The sequence below is a fragment of the Oratosquilla oratoria genome, chromosome 26 (assembly GCF_046742065.1).
Source record: "Oratosquilla oratoria isolate Oo_2021 chromosome 26, ASM4674206v1, whole genome shotgun sequence".
NCBI lineage: Eukaryota > Metazoa > Arthropoda > Malacostraca > Stomatopoda > Squillidae > Oratosquilla > Oratosquilla oratoria.
In genome coordinates, this window is record NC_134802.1 from 54560241 (window position 1) to 54582542 (window position 22302).

Below are 22302 nucleotides of genomic sequence, written 5' to 3' on the forward strand. Positions count from 1 at the left end.
AATTTTCTCCCTTTACGAGGGGGTTTAGGATCTTTGTATATGTACATCAATGTTACACAATGTAGCACTACCTCACTTCAATTAAGCTTTGATCTCTGAAGCATGGTTATTGAAGAGTATATAAGTGTATCAGATGATCAATCACTTAAAAAAAAAAGTATGACTACATTAATTATGCTGTCCATGCTACTTTTCTAAACATAACTACAATATACATATACCCCTTATAAAGCTGAATAATCAATATGAAATGTTAAATGTCAACTCACACTGCTCACTCTCCACATCCAAGTTTGCATGGACCCAGCCTGTAAATCTGCTTTCAACATCAACCTGTCTAATGCGTTGCAGTTCTTCACTACTGGATCCACTCTTGAATAAAACACTTGATACCTTGTTCTAAAAATACAAGAAAAATATTATTGTTTATGAGAAAACTACATCTCAACACTAATTCTAGGACACATTAAATTCATCTAATATCCTTGAACTTACATCTAAATCTAGCATTAAAGTTTTACCACACCCTACCTTAAAGAGTAAACTTAGTCTTCTTCCTTTGATAAAACCATATACCAATCTTATCACATCTAACTTAATAGATCTTATGATATAAAAATGGGGAAACTCACCCCTAAATCCCTGCAATTGTCTATGTGAATATAAACAGCCTGTGGACGAAGCTGATGTGAGCAATTTACATTAATAGCCTTTGTTTTGTTCCTGTCCTCATCACCAGATTCCCAAAAGGTCTCTGTTGATGCATCCGTTAAGGAAGACACCATTGCTTGTCGACTGGAAGCCTTTACATCACATTCTGCAGTCAAGTCTCTCAATACTTCTACAATACTTGTTACCTGTAAATTAACACTTATGAGCAATTCACCTTAATACCTTATGTTTATAAAATTCTATGTATTCCATGTGTAGGTATAATAATCTGATGATACTGTTGTATATTGTATTCAGTGAGATACTGGACTGGGTATCTGTGTATCTTCCTCCTCAGGAGGGTATTCTACACAAATTTATGCAACGCAAAAAGACATAGGTTATAGTGGACAATATGCACAAAATTATTAAATCATAACAGGTCAGCAAAAGAAAAAATGTGTAAGGATATACAGGTAGGTAATGCCAAAGCATATAAATGCAGTGCCAAAGCATAGGATAGCAGTGTCATAAACACTATAGTTACCTCTATTCTAAAAGGTGTACTTTCAGCAACTTTGATGAAGAAAAGCTATTCAGTGCATTATGAAAAGCACACAGCAATAAAGAAAAAATCTACCGAGTTCATAGCTACACTTTATGGATTACATTTGAGAGAATACACTTCATCATACATTAACCCATCTAATTTTGGCTTGGTGATTATTTTTTGTCTCAATTTGCAACTCATAAATCTTGATGGGTTTATGTTCATTTTTACATTTATCAATTATACCTTCTTCATCTCTGGCCCTCAGGCTCTGCTGGGCAAAGAGCTCTTGCTATATTACTCTTTATGCAAGCAGTGACAAGGAATAGGGATGACCCTTCCTTCATGAAATGGAGATAGGAGGTGGCATTGTGAGTTTCAACTGTGTATGAAGTGGGTGCAGTCCCCTGACTCTGCCATCTCCCTTACAAGGGTTTACTAAAGGGCCTTAGGAATACTGATATGGTTTAACATCACAAACTCCTCCCATCAGAAGGCTAGGACAGTGTCCCCCCCTTTCAGAGGACTTTGCAGTGTGGAATTTAATGAACCATGCCCTTGGTTCAACTTCACCGGTGGTAGGATTCGAACTGCCATCCCCTCGACCTTTGCCGCAAGGAACCATGCCCTAATCCGCTCAGCCAGCAAGCTTCCTTAGGAATATTAATTCAATAATTCCCTTGAGTTTCACTGCAGCCCCACTTCAATTGGCAATGGACCCCAAGCCTTCCCAAAGATCTCTATGGGAAGAAACCTTGGAGTGATGTCTGCAGTTCATTCATGTGGGACTGTTTCTGTGTCACAGGCTAAAAGTAGTTGGAGAGTAAAGCAGTCAATAGTTATCAACTCTCCTGTGTTTACAGGTGGTGGAAATAGAGATAAAGTTGATAGAGAGAGATCTTGGACCAATCCACCATGTGTTAGCCTCTTGGAGCTTCACCTCCAAATGGAAGTGATGAAGTTAACGGTTTGAATTTATGTGACAGGTATCCATTGTTGAGTGTAGTTAGGAAGGCTTATGGGTGGGTTTTGATTGAGAAGATTAGGAGGGGAACAGAATGGGTTTAGGAAGGGAAGGGGCTGTGTGGATTAGATTTTTGTGGCAAGACATATATGAGAAAGCTTTAGCAAAGGGTAAGGATGTTTTTAGGACCTTTATGGATTTGGAAAAGGCTTATGACAGGGTAGACAGGAAGGTACTGTAAGAGATTTTGCAGATATATGGGATTGGAGGCAGTCAAGAGTTTTTATGAGAGTAATAGAGCCTGAATCAGAAATGGAGAGAGTGAGTGGTTTGAGGTAAAGGTAAGACTGTGCCAGGGATGTGTCATGTCACAATGGCTGTTCAATGTGTACATGGATGAGGTGGTGCAGGAGGCAAATACAAGGGTAATGGGGAGGGGATTGGAGATGGTTAAGAAAATGGAGAAAAGTGGGAGGTAAGCCAGTTGTTGTTTTCTGATGACACTACACTTGTGGCAGGATCAGAGGGAAGTTTAAGGAAGTTAGTGACAGTTTGGGAAGGTGTGCAAGAGGAGAAAGTTGAAGGTAAATGTGAGTAAAAGGTGATGAGATGTATAAGGGGAGAGGATGGCAGTAATTTGGAAGTGAGTATTAAGGGACAGAGGCTGGAGGAAGTGGATAATTTTAGATACTTGGGTGCAAATGTAGCAGGAAAGGGAGTGGAGGTGGAGGTAGAATGTAGATTGAGAGAAACAAGTAAATGCCTTGGGGGGATTAAAAAGTGTAATGAGAAATAGACATTTTGGAATGGATGCTAAGGAGATTGTATGAAGGGGTGGTTGTGCAGACAGCACTGTATGGGGCAGGGACATGGAACATAAGAGAGGAAGAATTTAAATGTTTGAGATGAAACATCTGAGAAGATAGAGTGAGAAATGAGGAGGTAAGGCGGAGATATATGGGGGTGGAAAAGGAGATGGGAGATAGGTGTTGATGAAAGCATATTGGAATAGTTTCGACATATGGAAAGAATGAGTGAAGAAAGATTAGCAAAAGAAGTGTGGAAGGCAGAGGTGGATAGAGTGAACATGAGGGAGTGACCGAGGAAGAGATGGATGGATGGGATGAAAGGGTCATTGAGCAAGAGGGGGATGTCTGTTGAGGAAGTGAGATGACAGAAGATAAGGGTGAGTGGAGAATAGATATGGATGATACTGTAATAAATGGAAGTGAGTGGGTGGGGGATAGGGGGGGTTAGGGAGCGGTTATGTATGAATGATATCTTGATGCAGCCCAATGGGATTTCTCTCCATCTTCAACGATTCTGCATGAGGGGACAGAGAGGGGATGGGTCACTGATTAATTAAATGAAGCAGCCTTGCTGTGGATGTGCTGCGTCTTGCTGCATTGGTTCTGATGCAGGGTGAACGGTGAGATGCAGGGATGACCCATCATCCAGGAGTCAAACATGTGATCCAAGACCATGACGAATCACACAGATTGAAGGATGTAATCAAGACTGAGAGAATAAAAGGGCAGCAATCAAACTGGTCCCCAGCCTGGCAGATAAACCATATGAGGAAAGACTAAAGGTACTGGGTCTGCCAACTTTGAAAGATCGAAGAGAAAGAGGTGACATTATTACAGTGTTCAGGTCACTAAAGGGGATAAATTGCATTGAAAGAAGAGATCTCCTGGTTAAAGATGGGAAAGCTTTAAGAGGTCATGGAAGTAAACTATGAAAGACCACATGTCAAAAGGAGGTGAAGAAATACAGTTTTCCATATAGATGTATAAATAGCTTAGAAGGTGATATCGCCCATGCTCAAACAATACACGAGTTCAAATCTAAATATGGTAATTGGAAATCAAAGAAATAGACTTAGTTGGTACTGTACATGAATTTGATAGTTAGAAAACATGAGAATAGGAGACAGGACCCAACATAAATGTATATTCTGTCATCCTATCTGTCTAGGTAGAATATATATGTTACTAGAGGTGTGGGTGGGTTCAAGGACTAGCATAAAATTATGCATATGATTTATACAGGAAAAGGAAGCAAGCTTGAATATAGGGACAACAGAGGCATTATCTTCTTGGATACCCTAAGGTAGAATCATAATACAAAGCAGGGTTGAAGCATGTATATGTTAAGGTGACAATCTGTTCCATGAAGAATACAATGACAATGAAACTGGTAATATTGCTGGGGATGTAATGTAGTGTAATTTTTTCTTCGTTAAAGCTGGACTGAAAGGAATGTGTGAGATGTGAATGACTGGAGTGAACATTTTTTCTCTAATATTTCTTGGTAAATTGCTTTGGGGGAAATAATATACAAATAGGAAAAAAATGCAATTACTCAGCTATAAGTAAAGCATAAGAAAAAATAGCAAAACTAGTAAAATATGTAAAGCAATAGAAAATCTTATTCTATATTAGGATGAAGATATATACAGATAGAATAACAGCAGTGATGATGCAGACTTATTATCTAAAGTGCATAAGTGTGACAATTCATATCATTCAGCATACCAAATGGTGTAAAAATACCAGTGTTGAGAGTTTCTAGTCAAATATGATTAATTTTGTGTGAAATACTCAAGATACTTGAAATTTGAAAAATGTATCACATGGCACATTTGGCAAAACTATTTACAAAAAAAGATAATAGGAAAAGAAATAATATAAAAAATGCAGTGTATTTCTTGAAACTTGGTTTCAAAATTTCTCAGTCAAGACTAACTTACGAAAAATATTTGGAAACTGGGGAGGGACTTTAATCAGAACAATCTATTTAAAAACACATTATTATTTATTCCAAAACATTCATTCTGAATTATATCTAAGGCAGTATTCTATAAGTGTGAATGATGGGGCACTATTTACCATTATATCAGCTGGCTGTGCACAGCGATGCACCCACGACTGGGGGACAATACAAATACTTAGGCTTCAGGTTGTTTCTTAAATTTCAAAGAATTTTTGTATTTCACAGACAGCAAGGGAAAATTGGGGGGGAGATAGAGAATTACTTAAAAGAACCTTAAACATATTTGAACTTCCTTCATGTTCTTGCAACTGAATTCAGGTTTCATAATTTCTGTGCACAAAGGTACATATGTTTGTGCATGTGGTTATATTTACATGTTTATTTATACATAGATAAGTATTAAATTGTTCATCATATTCAATATATACATATCTACCCTTCATAGACCTGCTTTCTTTAGATAAAATGCTGGTGTGATGGAGACATCTAAACACATATTTCTATGACATACATACAATTTGAATCAATCAGAAGCATTAAGACTCATAAATGTACATTCATATAATACCATATCCACCATTCGTGACAGTTTCATTGCAGCAAATGACATGTTCTCCTTAAAGTATTTTTCTAAAATCTTTCTTTCATTCAAATAATTTAGTCATTATTAAATTCATCCTATCTACTTGGCACATATACCTTTTTCACAGTATATTTATGTTTCATAGATCCTTCAGATCTGCTCACTTCAATACTCCCTAATCTGTCCTGTTATTCATCCTTGCTTTCTTGTCACAGTAGTCTTAACATCATATATATATATATATATATATATATATATATATATATATATATATATATATATATATATATATATATATATATATATATATATATATATATATATGCAGAAAAAATCACTTGAATGCATGATTCTAGTATGCCGAAAAACCACTAGGAAAATAACAGAAACGAGACCGAGCACTTTCAGACATTAAGAAAATTGTACACCAAACTCTCCGGATTCTGAGTCCATAGGTCACGGGGAGAGATCTACCCTACCCTCTGAGTATATATACTTGTCTCTTTTTTCTGTACTTGTACCTTGGAAATGTCTGAATAGACGAAAGCCCTAGGTCTTGTTTTTGTTATTTTCATAGTGGTTTTTCTGCATATATATATTTCATCCTTTGATAACTACTATTTGTTTATCTACTGCTTGCAGTGCCTAAATATGTTGGCCTGATGAACTTTCTACAACATCCTATACACTTCACCTTTCTTCTTCCCCATACTCCATATTTTCCTCAATACCTCTGTACCAATGTGTTATGGAACTCTGAACAACTTCTTAGTCACCACTACCAGCTGTAAAAACAGTTATAGGTGTAATTTTTTCCAAACAACAGTGACACAAGTGAAAACCTAGTTAACTGTGCCCCAATGAAAGCTAAGGCAGTGAAGAAAAACCAGGAAACAAGGATGGGTGTTTACAAGCACTGATCCTGTGGTGTTCTGTCATGTTGAAGAAACTTAACATACCACAAAAGAGAAGGTTATCACCTGAAGGATATTGTCTGAATGCCTATCAACTTCCTCACTTCCACCCAGATCCAACCACCACACAGAAGACACAGGCCACCTCATAATACAATGCCCTACACTAACAATCTCTAGACAACATCCCATTAGTTCTTCACTATGTGACCTATGGTCCCACCTGGAGCCTGTTGCCTATTTCCTGAAGGTTGCAAATCATCTTCAACAAAGACCAGAGTCAATAGAATGACTGAATAAACCCATACAAGATTCAAATTGCTGCTCCACATGGCAACAAACTAACACCATAAATAATTACTTTCCACCTGTATTTGCTCCACTGAAGGGCAAATGTGTGCGACCCAATGAAGCCTGTGAATGTGTGAGACCCACTACTGTGGAACACATGAATGTGGGAAGCTTATTTAATTTGCTGATAACGAGTTTTTCTATCCTTGGGAAATATACTGTGCCAAAGGGATGGAGTCATTTAGGTGATAGAGAGGAGATTTTAGGAGGGTAGCAGTTATGTGGTAGCCCAGTGGATACTGTGTCAAACTCATGAGCAGATGATCATGAGTTCAATTCCTGGGCCCCGCTACTTGCTTCTTGCATTGGTTCCTGGCAGCCCTGGCCAGGTGGGGAGGCAACCCCAACATTGGCCTAAAAAACCCAGCAGCTTGCTGCAACTGATTGTATTTGCCCTATAGGGTTTTTTCACTTCCCACTTTGTGGGAACTGGGATGGTAGGGATGATGAGCAGAAAAGAGGGACAGAAAAATGACCTGAAGTTTACTTTAAAGAAAAACTGAAATCCTACAATCACATAAACATCATAGTTGAAAAGCCATACAAATGGAGGACCAATTATCCTTCACCTACCTGTACAAAGAAATTATTAAGTAATTCTTAACCTAATTCCTCAGACTAAGTCTTGAAAAGTCTGGACCCCATATAAAGGAAAAAATGAGCAAAATTGAGGGTTCAGAAAACTACCCACCACTGGGTTCCAGTAGTGTAATGGTCGTTTTGAGAAGGGAAGCTACAGATTCTTGGGCTAACACCATTTATAGATAGAAAAAGGAAACTTTATCATGAGACTCAAGTGGACCAATTATGAAGAATTCAGATAAAAACAACTACATTCCATAATCAGGGATCACAAATGATGATTACCAAGATAAACAGGATAAATGGTGGAATAAAGAAAGTTAGAAAAAAATAAATTTCATGAATAAAACAACAGACGAGTGAAATAATCATAAAAACTTGTGTACATGACAGCACCTTAACCCCTTCCATACGGTGCCGCACACGTAGGCGTCATGAGGAGCAAGTGGATTCGCGACGCTACCATATTGGCATCTTGATTATATTTATTGTAGTCGCCCCTGTGTTTTTACATTCTCCCAAATGCGCCCTGAATCCCATTCTCTGTGGTTTTCAAAATTCGCGGGTGAAAGAGAGAACGATCGATATAAGTGGCGACTATATTTTATGATGCGAATATTATTTTGTTACGTCATACGGCTGGCATTGGCTGCTGCCCGCGAGATTTAAGTCCCGTACTGAAGTGGTTAACTGTAAGAGGTATTAAGTAAACATGGGGTAGCATAAGAAATACTGCAGCTCTTTATGACGTATAGGTGAGACCCCCATCAAGCTGGTTAAAACTGTCCAAAGTTGTCCAGAATAAAGCATATGAAGTATGTCATTAAACAGATAAAGCAGTAGTAAAAACAGATAAAACAAATATATATATATATATAAATGTCACATCCACACCAGAACTCACACCAGGAAATGAATAGCTCTGGCTGAGTTTGTCACCTTTGCCCTATATACTTGGATTTTCAAGGTGTGTAGAAGTCATCAGTAACTGTAGGATTTGAAAGCAGGTCTATGATGTGTGAAGCACAACTGAAACTGACCTACTACTCAACACACTAAGAGACAAGTAAAACAAGTAAAAGAAACTGAATACATACAGGTCCATGACTTTCATACATCGATGCAGCTCCTTCTTCCCCTCCCCCAAGAACCTCTTCAGATCTTGAGAGAATCTTGGATATATTAGAAAAAACATGACTCTGATGCAGGAAGTCGTGGTCGGCTGGATTAAACCGAAGACCCCAACATCTGTAAGTGAAGAAAACCTATGAATCAACTAATCGATGGGAATAACAAATGCAACAGTGCATTTGTGTAATTATTTCTCTCCAATTGTTAAAGATTAGTAATCAACAGATACCTAAAGTCAGAGGTAATGGACATCCATCAGTATTAATTTCAATTCTTTGATAGCAATGTTTCAGTCCTCAGGCTGTTCTACAAATTATACTGATTCTTGGTATTTATGATATACAATACACACACACATACATACTGAAAGGCCTTTTCTGCCTAACAATATGGGTAGTTAAATCAGAGTAAATACATCCATCCCACACCCATCCAATACCTGTTTGCTGCCCTTACCATCTTAGCATACATACATACATATACCAAGGCTTTTTCCCCCTTCCAAGGGGGGTAGCCAAAAAGAAAAAGGCATAAAATCATTCCCACCCATTCCATCTCTGAATACACTCCACACCCTGACTCCACACTCTGACCATCTTGGCACCTCATGGAAAATTGGTCATCCCTATTCTACCCCATATTGTTTGGGCAATGCAAGAACCAGCACTTCCACAGCAGGATTTAACAGTCAGATCTGGTTTAACCCCACTATTTCATCAAATGGTGCCCCCCCTAACACCACACACCCCCATCCCCTCATTCACTTGAAATAATTCATGGGGCAGATAATAACATCCCTTTAGTATTTAAACATCTTAACATATTTCTTACAAATTGAAACTATATTACACTTGCTTACTGACCTAACAGCCATCATTTGTAGTGGAGACCCAGGGGGTAACAGCATCATCAAGTCTGCCACAGTCTGTAGTAAACTGTGGAATGTTTGTGGAAGTGGGTGAACAGCATCTCCTGCGAGTGTTACATCACTCAAAGGATGCTCCAACACAACCATATCACCCTCCTACAATTAAGAATTAATTAATGAAGGATACTTTCAAAATCAGGCATGTACTATTTTCACACAAGCTGTTTACATGGTGTTTATCATTTCTGTTAGTCAAAGAAAACAAAATTCTCCAATTGGTGAATTCCTGAGAACATAACCACAAAAAATTGACCCAATATACACATTATAAGTAAACCCATATCAATAGCATATTCAACATAAAAACTGAGAACGAGAAAAAAAAAAAAATAATAAAAAAAAATAAAATCTATAGTTATAATCCTACCATATCAAAATTTTTGTCTTTTTGTTGAGGTTGATCTACTGCATTGTCATCTACATGGAATGAAGCAGGTGATACTGGAGTGAGAGCAGCAACAAAACACCACAAGAGGTCATGCAGGCAGGTTGGCTGTGTTACACTTCGCAGCAACCAATTGAAAGCCTGAAAGAGATAGTAATGTTAGTGTTAGTAATACTATTCAGAATAATGTCATTCTTTGCATGAGAGCCTCTTTACAGTCCTTACCACACTCATCTCTTCATTCCACCATTCACTATCCTTCCTTTTGTCCCATCCAATTACCTTGTGACATACGCCATTTTCCAGAATGCTTCCTTCTTGAAGCATATCCATTCTTTTTCCACTTCCAGCCCCTATCCCCCATTTTCTCTTACTAAACTTCATATTTCTTTCAATTTTACCTTGTATTTATCCTCTTTCCCCTTCTTCAGGTCTCCTGTGATAAAGAACTGGGGGGACAAATAAATTGACCTTTTCACTCAACTCACATTCAGCATCTCTCTGCCTGCCTTCCTTCTCTTATTTCTTGACCTTGTATCCACTCTCAATCTTCCTTACAAATCTATTGTAATTTTTTGTAAACCACAACATACCACAATTTCCAATATGCATCACAGGATTTTGGGGTGTCAGGTGGAGAGATGATGTTGGAGATACATTTAGAAAGGGAGTTGATGAGAGTGAACACAGTGTTTAAGAAGAGAACCAAGTATAAGAATGCATACCTGCATTGCATAGACACGAGCTGCTGCTTTCCGAGTGGCATGTCTCATTGCAAATGCCAGAGTATCTAAATCATGGTGCTGAAAGATGAAAGCCATAATAGGTCGAATAATGACTTGTCTTGCACGTCCACTTGGGTCCCCTGAGGGGCCACCTCCTCTTTCAATACCAACAGCAAGACGTTCCAGTGCCGCTGATGGGTGGGCCAACAATGAACTTCCCCCTCCATCAACTTGAAGGAAAAGTAAAGAATAATTAATGTGAAGTTTTTGTTTAAAATAACTGCATTTATAACAATTAAGACCAAAATATTGTACACACACTTAAAATCAAATTACACAGTTGTAATGTAACACAATACTATGCAAAACTGCATGCTTTTCCTAAAACATACACACAAACAATTTCCCCCTTTACAAGGGGGGGGGGGCAAGTCAAAGCATGCAGCCATTCTACACCTATCCCACACCCATCCAAAAACCCATTCATTGTCTCTTCCATTTTAGCATCTTGTGAATGAATAGTCATCCTAGTCCTCTGTCACACTGTTTGGGTCTGAGGCAATGTACCAAGATATAGCACTTCTACAGCTTGGCCTGATAGCAAGAGCTGGTTTATCCCACTGCTTCACTGCATGATGACATCCCCCAGCAATCCATTTGAAAAATATACAGAGCAGACAAGAAAAAGATCCCTTTGGGTCACGTCATTTCCTCACCCATTTATCTGGGACAACAGACTGACTGATTCGAAAACCTTATAATTTTCTTCTACCATCATAATAATTTTCTCGTTATCTCCCATTGCCACAAAGCATTCCTATCCCTCTCTACATTCAACAACTCATCATAATATTCTGCCCACCTTCCCCTTACTGACTTCATTTCTGTTAGCATGTGTCCATTAGCACCCTTTGCCTTTTCCTCTCTACCCTCCTCACCCTCTATATTCTTTTAATTTCCTTCCAAAACATCTTTTTAATATTTCTAAAATTATCTTTTAAACATCTACCCTACATCTGCTCATCCCTTGGCCTCCCTCACTTTGCATTTTGCTTCCTATCTATATACCAAAGGCTTCTTCACCCTTACAAGTCAATGTATGCATAGACTTTCAGTATATTTTGTCTAGGGAAGCTTGCTGGCCAAGCGGGTGAGGGCATTGTTATTTGTGGTGAAAGTCAAGGGTATGGGGGTTTGAACCCTGCACCAGTGAAGCTGAACCAGGGGCATGGTTCATTAAGTTCCACACTACAATGTCCTCTGTAAGGGGTACTGTCCTAGCCTCCCAATAGGGGGAGTTTGTGATGTTAAACCATATAATTATCTGTCTAGGGTACTAACAGATGCATGTTTCCAAGAAATGAATACACAGGTTTCATTCATTACTTTTTTCTCTTCTCCCAATTCACATATAGACTTCTTTCTTTTTTGGCTAATTTCACTTTTGTCAGTAGAAGATGCTGATCCAATATACTCATAAGAACATAAGAATGAAGGAGACTGCAAGAGACCATAAGGCCTACAATAGGCAGCTCCATATCCATCACCACCTGTCATCCCCATCCATAAAGATGTCTAATCATTTCTTAAAACAACTGATAGTTAATAAATCCAGTCTCCCTTCAGCTTTTGATCCACAAACCACACATGCAATCATGCTTCTTTTAGTTCTACTGTTATGCTTCAACATATGCTCGTAAATTGTAAAAACAAAAATAAGACAAAGTGTGCAACAATACAAAAAATCTATCTATAAAAGAGTGAAGAAACCTTTTGGTATATAGATACATACATACATATACCAAGGTCTTTTTCTCCCTTAAAAGGAGGTAGCCAAAGTTAAAAGGGATAATTCCACTCCCACCCATTTTATCTCCACCCATTCCACTCCCATTTACCACCCCTCACTCCCTCTCTCTCATCTTGGCTCCTCCTGGATGACAGAAAAAAAAAAAAAAAATAAATAAATAAATAAAATAAATAAATAAATTAAATAAATAAAAAAATAAAAAAATAAATAAAAACATAACCTCTTAGACATTCTTTTTCTAAGAAATTAGAGACTACTAATAGGAAAAAGTACACTCATCAACTACCAATGAGTAAAAATAAAGATATGTACAACATCTATCTGAATATATATACCAATACTTTCTCCACTGCTGTTGTTCCTTTTTCTATATACAACTGTAGCTTTCTGCTCCTGCTCTTGTTGCGCTGAAGCTGAACTCCAGTCTTGTCCCATTGTCCCAACTGTGATAGATATTGATCGATGGAAAGGACGTCCACGAGGGATTTCTGGGTCTGAAGCTGGTGATTCCTGATGTGAGGGTCCTGCTGTACCATGAAGGAAGGTTGGTTAAGCATTATTTATGATAAATTTGTGTCTAAAATTTTAAGAGTGACTAAAGTATACATTTCCCTAAGTTCAATACATTTGCCTTGCAGCAAATGATACAATAGATCAATCCATTATTCCATATCTCTCTTGCAAGATACCTGTGCCTCCCAGGTAAGTAGCAACAGCCACAGGATTGATCTATAAGTAACTCAAGGAAGAAATACTGTTATTGTCTGGTTAGGGCTAAAGTAAGGTACTGTAAGATGAGGTGTTTGGCGTCTTTTGTGTGGTGGTATGAGTTTCTGGGCATGATTACGACACCAGGTATCAGACCCTTAGGTCTATATTTCTCTGTAGTGTTTGGGTTTTTGTGTCTTCTTGCATCTGGATGGTGTCAATCTCACTGGGAAACTGGGTTCTCCAACACATCTTCTTACCCCGATGTTGGAGAATCCACCTGCTGGCAGGATACAACACACCCATTGATGTAATACTGGCATCCTGTTTTAGCCATTTAGTTCTGCAATGCTCTGGATTATGTCTGCAGTAATTTTATAGTTATGTTGTTGTGCAATTACTGTTGAGTCATCTGTATATGTGAATGCTCTGACATTCTGATCTGGGTTTTGAGTTGGAAGGTCATGTGAAAAAAGTCTGAACAAAAAGATAAATATGATATGGGGTTACCTGGTGAGAAGGGTGACTGATCTTTCTGGTTTTCCTTAGATTCTGAAGAACTACTTCTATATTCTCCACCATCTGGTGAGGTTTGCATTGTTTGATGAAGTAACAAATCTTCTCTAAGCTGGTTAAGGTGCTGTTGTTGACAGTTCAATGTGTGTAGACATTGGAATGCAACCTGGAAATCAAACCATACGAATGTATCAGTATACCCACAAAAGAAAGTGAACAGGTACAATTATAGTGTTTCATGCCTATACTTCTTTTGGGCACATACTTTAATAATGGTGAACACAAATATCCCTAGTAATGAGAAAAAAAAGTGTTCATTAAGTATTGCAATTCATAAAAGCTGGCTTGTATTTAATATTATAGATAAAAATAAGTAATTTTTTAATCATATCACATTTATAACAGATATTGCTATTGCTTACCTTTGGAAAAGGGCTATTGTCAGGACTAAGTTCTGACACACAAGGCATTGGACATGGTGACTTCCGTGGGGTGTTAGTACGATGAGGGAGATGCGGTGTAGCAGCACTTGCAAGGTCCAACAGGAACATTGCATTGTTGCGCATGATTATATGCGTGTCTAACTGAGGAAATGGTGATAACAATTTGCTTCCAGATTTTTTCTTCAATTTTCTACTTCCATTTTTTGATCCAGAGAGGTGGGGGTACTGATTTTTGTATTTGCTTCTACAGCTAGCACACATTAGGAAGCACCCCCGCAGGACTTCGCCACAAGGTCTTCCTAATTTGTCTTTGGTGGGTAATGCATAAACTCTTCCTACATATGCTCTCCCACCACAAGGTTCGCCACAGCCTGGATGGGTGGCCTGCATATGCTGGATGAGACTATTGGGTGGGACTCTTGCACCACACAATTCACAACCACCCTCTTCATCTTCTCCTTCTGCAACTTCTGATCCTACTGCCCTAAAATTTGCTATGGAGCCTGAGGACCCTTTCTTTTTATATTTCTTCTTTTCTCTTTCTGATTTTTCTTTGCTTTTTTCTGCTTTCTTCAATTTGGTGGGAATTGTTGGAGATGGAAGGATAATCTGTTGAGCCACAGCTTTCAGGCAACTAGACGTAAGCTCTTCCCACAGGAGTACAACGTACCTAAGAACAGGAGGAAGGTCTGGTGGATCACCTCCACCTCCTCCTTCCATAACTGGTGCCAACTTCTGACTTCCACCACTACTCTGACTATAAGACGTTCCTGATGACCTTGCCTCTTCCTCTTCCAATTGCTGGCCTAAGGTCCCACCAGGAACTTCATTTATATTTGCATTCACTCCAGGCTTAATAAGGTCATCCATATTCTGCAAGGTGACATTGTTTAAGTAGCTATAAGTACTTACTTCTACAGAATGTCTCTGTCGAGCTTTTTGTTCTTTGGTAAGCTTTGTCTCTGCTTTGACTGTTGATGAAGGAGCAGATTTCCAGTGGAAAGTTCCCTGCTTGGTTAGGTCAGGGTGAAATTTAAGATACGATGCACAAGCCATAGCATCGTGAACAATGCCCTCATGCCACAGGAAAGCTGCAAATATGGCTCTAAGACATTCTGCTACAGAGGGGCTCATGGCTTCCTTAACTTTATCCCGACAGGAAGTGGCTTTGTCCCTTAGAACTGGGGCAGGTGAAACAGCCCTCTCTCTTTTACTTCTTACGGGTTTTCCCGAACGGTCTTTTCGAGCCGTCTTTGGAGAAAGTTTGAGATTTTCATCTCTTGACCCTGTTGAACCAATACTGAATTTGACTCCCTCTGGACTAGTTTGTGTTCCAGTTTGTGTTACCGTCTTCGGACTTGTACTCAGTGGTTCCTGCAGGGGCAAAATAAGAATAAAATAATTACCCAAATGAAACAACAAACCAACATAACACAGCACCTTCACAGTTACCCTTACCTTTTGCCATAACCTTCGTACATATCACCCTTTGAAAATTAGATCCACACGCCCTATTCCTTTTGAAAATCCACACTGTTCCTCCCTAATTACTCCCTCAGTAGTGGTGGTGGTGGGTGAGTGGTGGTGATAGTGGGTGGTGTTGGTGATGATGGGTGACGGTGGTGATGGTGTGTGGTGGTAGTGGGTGGTAATGGTGGTTGGTGGTCAACCAATCAATCATTGCCTAAAGTTTCTTTAAGTGGAAACCTACAGTCCCACAGTGGCTGGCAATAGTTTTCAGAACCTCCCACAGACCTCTCTGGGAAGAAATTTTGGATTGTTGTCTGTGTTTGATCAGTGTAGGACTGTTTCTATGTCGCTGGTTGAAAGTTGTAGGGTGAGGAGAGCCGTCACAGTTTGCCAGCTCTCCAAACATAAGAAATACAGCTAAGGTTGATAGAGAGAGATCTTGGACTCAGTCTGGAGACAGACTGCACCTCTTGGTAAAGGTGATGGGGTTGATTGATGGGTTTCAAAAACAGGCAGTTTCGTTCTCCATCTCACAAGACCAAAATGAAGGATGATGATGGGGATACATACATACATACACACATACACCAAGGGGTTTTTCCCCTCTTCCCAGGGAGGAAGCCAAAGTCCTAAGGCAATCCACACCCACCCATTTCATCCCCACCTATTCCACTCCCATCCACCATAACCTCCCTCCATTTCATCTTGGCTCCTCATGGATGATGGGTTACCCCTGCATCTAGCCCATTGTCTTGGGTTAGAAGTAATGCAGTAAGACAGCACATCCATAGCAAAGCTGCTTTATATAATTGGCAACCCACCCCCCTCTCCATCCCTTCATGCAGAATCATTGAAGATAGGGAGAAATCCCTTCAGGCTGCATCAAGATATCATTCACACATAACCCCTCCCTAAACCCCCATCCCCCACCAACTCCCTTCCATGCATCACAGCATCATCTATATACAGCCATTCTCCACACACCTCTATCTTCTACCTTCTCCCTTCCTTCCTCAACAGATATCCCCTTCTTTCTCAATGTCCCTTCCACCCCATCCATCCATCTCATCCTCGGTTGCCCCTTCATGTTCACTCCATCCACTTATACCTTCCACACTTCTTTTACCAATTTTTCCTCACTCATTCTTTCAATACTCTTTCATCAACCCTATCTCCCATCTCCTTTTCCACCCCCATCTCCTCACCTCATTTCTCACTCTATCCAATCTTATAGCCTCTACCATACTTCTCAGGCATTTCATCTCAAACACATTTAAATTCTTCCTCTTTTATGTTCCATGTCTCTACCCCATACAGTGCCATCAGCACCATCACCCCTTTATACAATCTCCTCTCTGCATCCATTCCCAAATATCTATCTCATTACATATTTTAATCCCCCAAAGCACATACCTATTTCTTTCAATCTACTCCCAATTCCACTCCTCCCTTTCCTGCCACATACAACCCCAAGTACCTAAAGCTATCCACTTCCTCCAGCCTCTCCTTTTAGATTCACTTCCAAATTGTTGCCATCCTCTCACCCACATTTACCCTCAACTTTCTCCTATCTCACACCTTCTTAAACTTCGTCACTAACTTCCTTAATCCCTCCACTGCTCCTGCCGGATGTGCAATGTCATCAGCAAACAACAACTGGCTTACCTCCCACTTTTCTCAATTTTCTTTAACTATCTCCAATCCCGTCCTCTTTATCCTTGCATTTACCTCCCATACCACCCCATCCGTGTACATACTGAACAGCGATGGCAACATGACACATCCCTGGTGCAGTCCCACCTTTACCTCAAACCACTCACTCTCTCCATTTCTAATTCTAACACATGCTCTACTAATCTAGTAAAAACTCTTGACTGCTCTTAACAGCTTTCCTCTGATCCCATATATCTGCAAAACCTCCCACATTGCCTTCCTGTCCACACTGTCATAAACCTTTTCCAAATCCATAAAGGCCCAAAAAATATCCTTACCTTTGCTAAAGCTTTCTCACATATGTCTTACTACAAAAATCTGATCCACATAACCCCTACCTTTCCTAAACCCACACTGTTCCTCACCAATTACATCCTCTGTTCCTCTCCTAATCCTCTCAATCAAAACCCTCCCATAAGTCTTCCCAAATACACTCAACAAACTGATCCCTCTGAAACTACTACACTCACATTTGTTCCCTCTTGATGATGATGATGATGATGAATAATTATATATAATGATGATTAATGATAATGATGATGATCATTATCTCCAGTTTCTTTAATTGGAAACCTGCAGTCTCACAGGAGCTGACAATGGTCCAAAAACCATCCCATAAATCTCTCTGGGAAGAAACTTTGGACTGATGTTTATGTTGTATTAGTGTGGGACTGTTTGTTCTGTCACCAACTTGTAGTAGTAGATGGAGGGGGGGGGCACTTGCAGTTTATCAGCTCTCCTTGTGTTTAAAGGTGGAGGAAATATAGTCGCAGTTGTTAGAGAGAAATCCTGAGAACACTTTGAAGACGAAGTATCTGCACCACCAAATGAAAGTGAGAAAGTTGATAGGTTTTGAAGATGACTGGTTAGGAGATGAATCTGAAATCCATCTTGCAGGACTACCTTGTGCCAGTACCTGCTTTTAGTGCCACTGAACAGGGTTAGCCATAACAAAATCTGTCAAATAAATCACTATAGCAACTGGGTGAACTATGAATATCTGAACACCAATGAATACACACACTATATATCAATTTTCTGTATTTGTGGATGGTTTCCATTATACTATGTAAAAATACCTACCCTTCTGGGAGTGCTGGGTGTGGACGTGGGGAGTGAAGACACACTAGGTGAGTGTGACATGTCTTGTGTAAGACTTGACACAAAGGCACTTGTGTCACTCAAGGAATCATTACCACTACGAAGAGCAGAGGGAGGACTTGCCCCTCTGTCTCCTACTATGCCAACACCTGACACAAGTGGAGAAATAGTTGTCGCTCTTGGAGAACTGTGAAGTGGAGAACTTCCTGTGCTCTCCTTTCCTCGACCTGAATCAAGACATTCTTATTTTGTTTTTATTACTGAGCAAGATAAAACACTCATAACATAACTTTAGAAAGACACTGAGAGAATATTTAACATATAATATACCAAGCTGAATACCAAAGGGTTTTTCTCCCCTTATATGGGGTGGCCATGTCAAAGCATTTATTTCATCACCTCATGGATGAAGGGCCATCCCTGTACGTCACTACACTATAGGAGTGATGAATGGGTGTAGGATGGATGTGGGATGAGTATGAGATGGGTGTGGGGTATATGTGTGCTCTGCTTTGGCAAACCCCTAAAAGAAGGTAAATACCCTTTGGTATATATGGATGCATGTATAATGCACACCATCTTGATCATCATAATACAACTAATTCCTGTCTCATGTATGTATTATTTTCTCAGAAAAAATTGCTGCTATAATAATTAAAGGGATAATATTTATAAAATGACAAAAAACTACTAGTGTCCAAAGCTTCCACACAAATCCACATCCACGTTTACACAGCAACCCTCCCTCCACATCCCTTCATGTGAAAAATATAGAAGATGGGGGAAAACATACCCTGTGCCTTATTGACTGCATATTGTCATGCAGTAGTGATTGCATGGCAGCTCCAGGGAGCATGCAGCCAATGCTACAGGAACTGTTTTGAGGTGCCCCTACTGACTGGAATCACACATCATTTGTCTATGTTGGAGTAAAATCTCTACTCACAAAGGAATAATGCTACTTTTGTACTATGACTCTCCCTGCTTTATGCTGCTCCCTTGAACCTGTTCTTTACCATTACTAGGACTACACATCTTCATATCCCCTGTGGTAGGGGGGGTGGGGAAAGAATTCTGCTACCATGTTCCCCATGTGAGTCATAAAAGGCAACAAAGTGGAATGGAGTGATGAGACTAGGGATTCTACTCTCTGTATGTTCATCCTACAAGAAGTCAAGGCATAAAAGGGCCTGGCAGGAGGACTCTATTACAGCATAACTATAAATAAAACAGACCTGGAATGGGAACTGGACTTGAAGACCTAGAAGTTCTCCTTGGTGAAGTGCCTCCAGTAGCACAGGTTATCCCAGTTCCACTACCACCACCACTTCCTCCCCCTACAGGAGCTCTTGGACTAGATGATCTTGATAGTCTCTTTGGGGTTGCAGGAGGAGTTCTGGGTGGGGTGACTCCATTACCATTAGCTCTGGATTCTCCAATGGCTTTAACAAGCTCTTTGACAGAAACCCCCTGCAACTCTGGGGGAACATCTCTACAGGATGTTGATCTGTTAAAAGCAAAATTAGCATTTACCTACAAGATGTTAAAAAAATAAATGAATAAATAAATAAATAAATAAAATAATAACAACATAAAAAATAAAAAAAGGACAATATCCTTAAAGTTAATACATACATCATACATATGCCAACATCTTTTTCCCCCTTACAAGGTAGGTAGCCGAAGTCAATGGCATAAATCCACTACCAGCCATTTCATCCCTGCATAATCCATTCCCATTCACCACCCCTCCCTTCCTCTTTTCTTGGCTCCTCCTGGATGACTGGTCATCCCTGCATCTCACCCACTGCCCTGGGTCAGAAGCAATGCAGCAAGACACAGCACATCTACAGCAAGGCTGTTTCACTTAATCGGCAATCCCCCCCTCTCCATCTCCTCGTGTAGAAAAAAAGAAGATGGAGAGATATCCCTTTGGGATGTATCAAAATATCTTTTACACATATACATATACTCCCCCCCCCCACACACACATCATCTACCCCCTTAAAGTATAAGATACAAATGAAGAGCTAATTTATCTCTATCATTACCACACTTGGAAACTGAAAATCACTGGTATACAGCATATACCAGTCTCATCTCCGTGTATTTCATATTTTATGGACCTATAATTTTATTCATTGTTTTTCTTTTTAAATTACAATGTACTTGCTCTTCTCTTTCTTTTGTCCCTGTTGTTCATACACACATTCAATATGTTCATACAAGAAACAAAAGTGGAAAAAAATTACGATAATAAGCAGAACTTTTTATATTCATTCACTGGGCAATTTTTTTTTTTAATAGCAGGGACCAATAATGGGTACCTACTTGTGGTGGTCCAGCAAGGACAACAGAATCATCTCCCAGCTGCCAATTTTCAACAACTGTGAACTCCCTTATTTCTAACTTGTGCCATCTTAAAAAATACAATACTCACACTATTGGGATGGGAGGAGTAACTGGTTTCTTTTCAGGAGAGGGAACTGCTGGCTTGTGTTGCTCTTCTTTTAACCAGCGATGTAAAACTGAAAACTTGCCTGGATGCTGACCACATACCTCCTGAAACATGAAATGTAGCCGTACAGGTTTACAAACATAAACAATCAATCATAGTGCCACATGGGGCATCCACACAAGAATGCATGTATGCTCCGATTACTGGACAGGCTCCTCAAGATTGACCACCAAACCCAGTGCTCCAGCAACAGCCTCCAGACATTGGCCCTAAACAGAGGGCCCTCCTACACTTGAGAAGAACCATACCGACACTTCTGTGCTCAGGTCTTCACCCAGCATTAAGACAGGACTAACACAGAACAGCCACAAATTCAAACTGCCCTGGTTGCAACCATCACACAGAAGACACAAAACAACTCGTACTATAATGTCCCATACTAATAATCCCTAAAAAAAAAAAAAAAAAAAAAAAAGCTTTCCTGAATGACTTATGGTCCTGCCCAGAGGCTATTGCCGGTTACCTGAGAGCCACAGGTCTTCTGCAGGAGAGACCAAGGGCAATGGACTGAACAATTGATGAACATAATCAATTTAAACTATACATAGAAAAAAATTCTCCATATAAACATTTAAATGAATAATTATTTTGGTTTGAAGATGACAAATACTAACAGGTCTGGCAGGAAAAAAAACATTTGAGGATGAAGCTTTTATTTATTATACCTGGCATGCCTGTGCTTAGGACACCATCCAGCATTAAAACAGTACCATCACACCTCAAACCATCTCACTAATCTTTCAACAGCCCTATCTACCAGCTCCCTTTCTACCCCTGTTCTCCTCCTCACCTCCTCATTTCTCACTCTATCCAACCTTGTAGCCCCCACCATACTTCTCAGACACTTCATCTCAAACACATTTAAACTAGCACCGACTCTCGCTGAACTAACATATGAGCAAAGACTATCCAAACTGAACCTACCAACACTGGAACAAAGAAGAGAAAGAGGAGATTTGCTGACTATCTACAGAATAATAAAAGGAATGGAAGTTTTAGACAGGAATGACCTGTTAGTGTGGCACAACGGTAAAACGAGAGGACACGGAAAAAAACTGAAAAACGATAGTTATAGAAAAAACTTGAAAAGGAACAGTTTCCCACACAGAGCGATTAATACATGGAACAAATTAGACAACAAAACAGTATGTGCAAACACTATACAAGATTTTAAGATAAAACTTGATGCGGAGAGATACAAAGATGGGTCACCACGAGCATAGCTCCCCTCCCGTATATTACAACTAGGTAAATACATTTAAACTTCTCCTTTTTGCCTCTCATTCTGCCTCATACAGTGTCTTAGGCACATTCACCCTGTCATATAATCTTCTCTTTGCATCCATTCTCAGATGCCTATTTCTCATGACACTTAGCAATCCCCCAAGAAATTACTTCCTTCTCTCACTCTACACTTCCCCCACTCCTCCAATTCCTGCCAAATATGACCCCATATACTTAAAACTATCCATTTCCTCCAGCCT

General features: G+C 39.6%; 1 protein-coding gene across 8 annotated transcripts in view; it reads right to left on the reverse strand.

Moving 5' to 3' along the window:
* The window catches only part of hiw (MYC binding protein highwire), a 154775-nt gene that overhangs the window by 12835 nt on the left and 119638 nt on the right, over window positions 1-22302 (reverse strand). For 6 of the 8 annotated variants that reach the window (XM_076209842.1, XM_076209839.1, XM_076209843.1 and 3 more), the window contains 12 exons: window positions 20741-20862; window positions 19536-19807; window positions 18283-18527; window positions 13996-15390; window positions 13568-13739; window positions 12685-12876; window positions 10540-10769; window positions 9797-9955; window positions 9365-9525; window positions 8468-8618; window positions 633-857; window positions 270-399 (listed from right to left, as the gene is read on the reverse strand). In XM_076209842.1, the coding sequence (XP_076065957.1) occupies window positions 270-399; window positions 633-857; window positions 8468-8618; window positions 9365-9525; window positions 9797-9955; window positions 10540-10769; window positions 12685-12876; window positions 13568-13739; window positions 13996-15390; window positions 18283-18527; window positions 19536-19807; window positions 20741-20862 (3454 nt within the window). The remainder of the gene's footprint in view (window positions 1-269; window positions 400-632; window positions 858-8467; window positions 8619-9364; window positions 9526-9796; window positions 9956-10539; window positions 10770-12684; window positions 12877-13567; window positions 13740-13995; window positions 15391-18282; window positions 18528-19535; window positions 19808-20740; window positions 20863-22302) is intronic. The other 2 variants (XM_076209837.1, XM_076209838.1) reach the window with 2 other exon arrangements.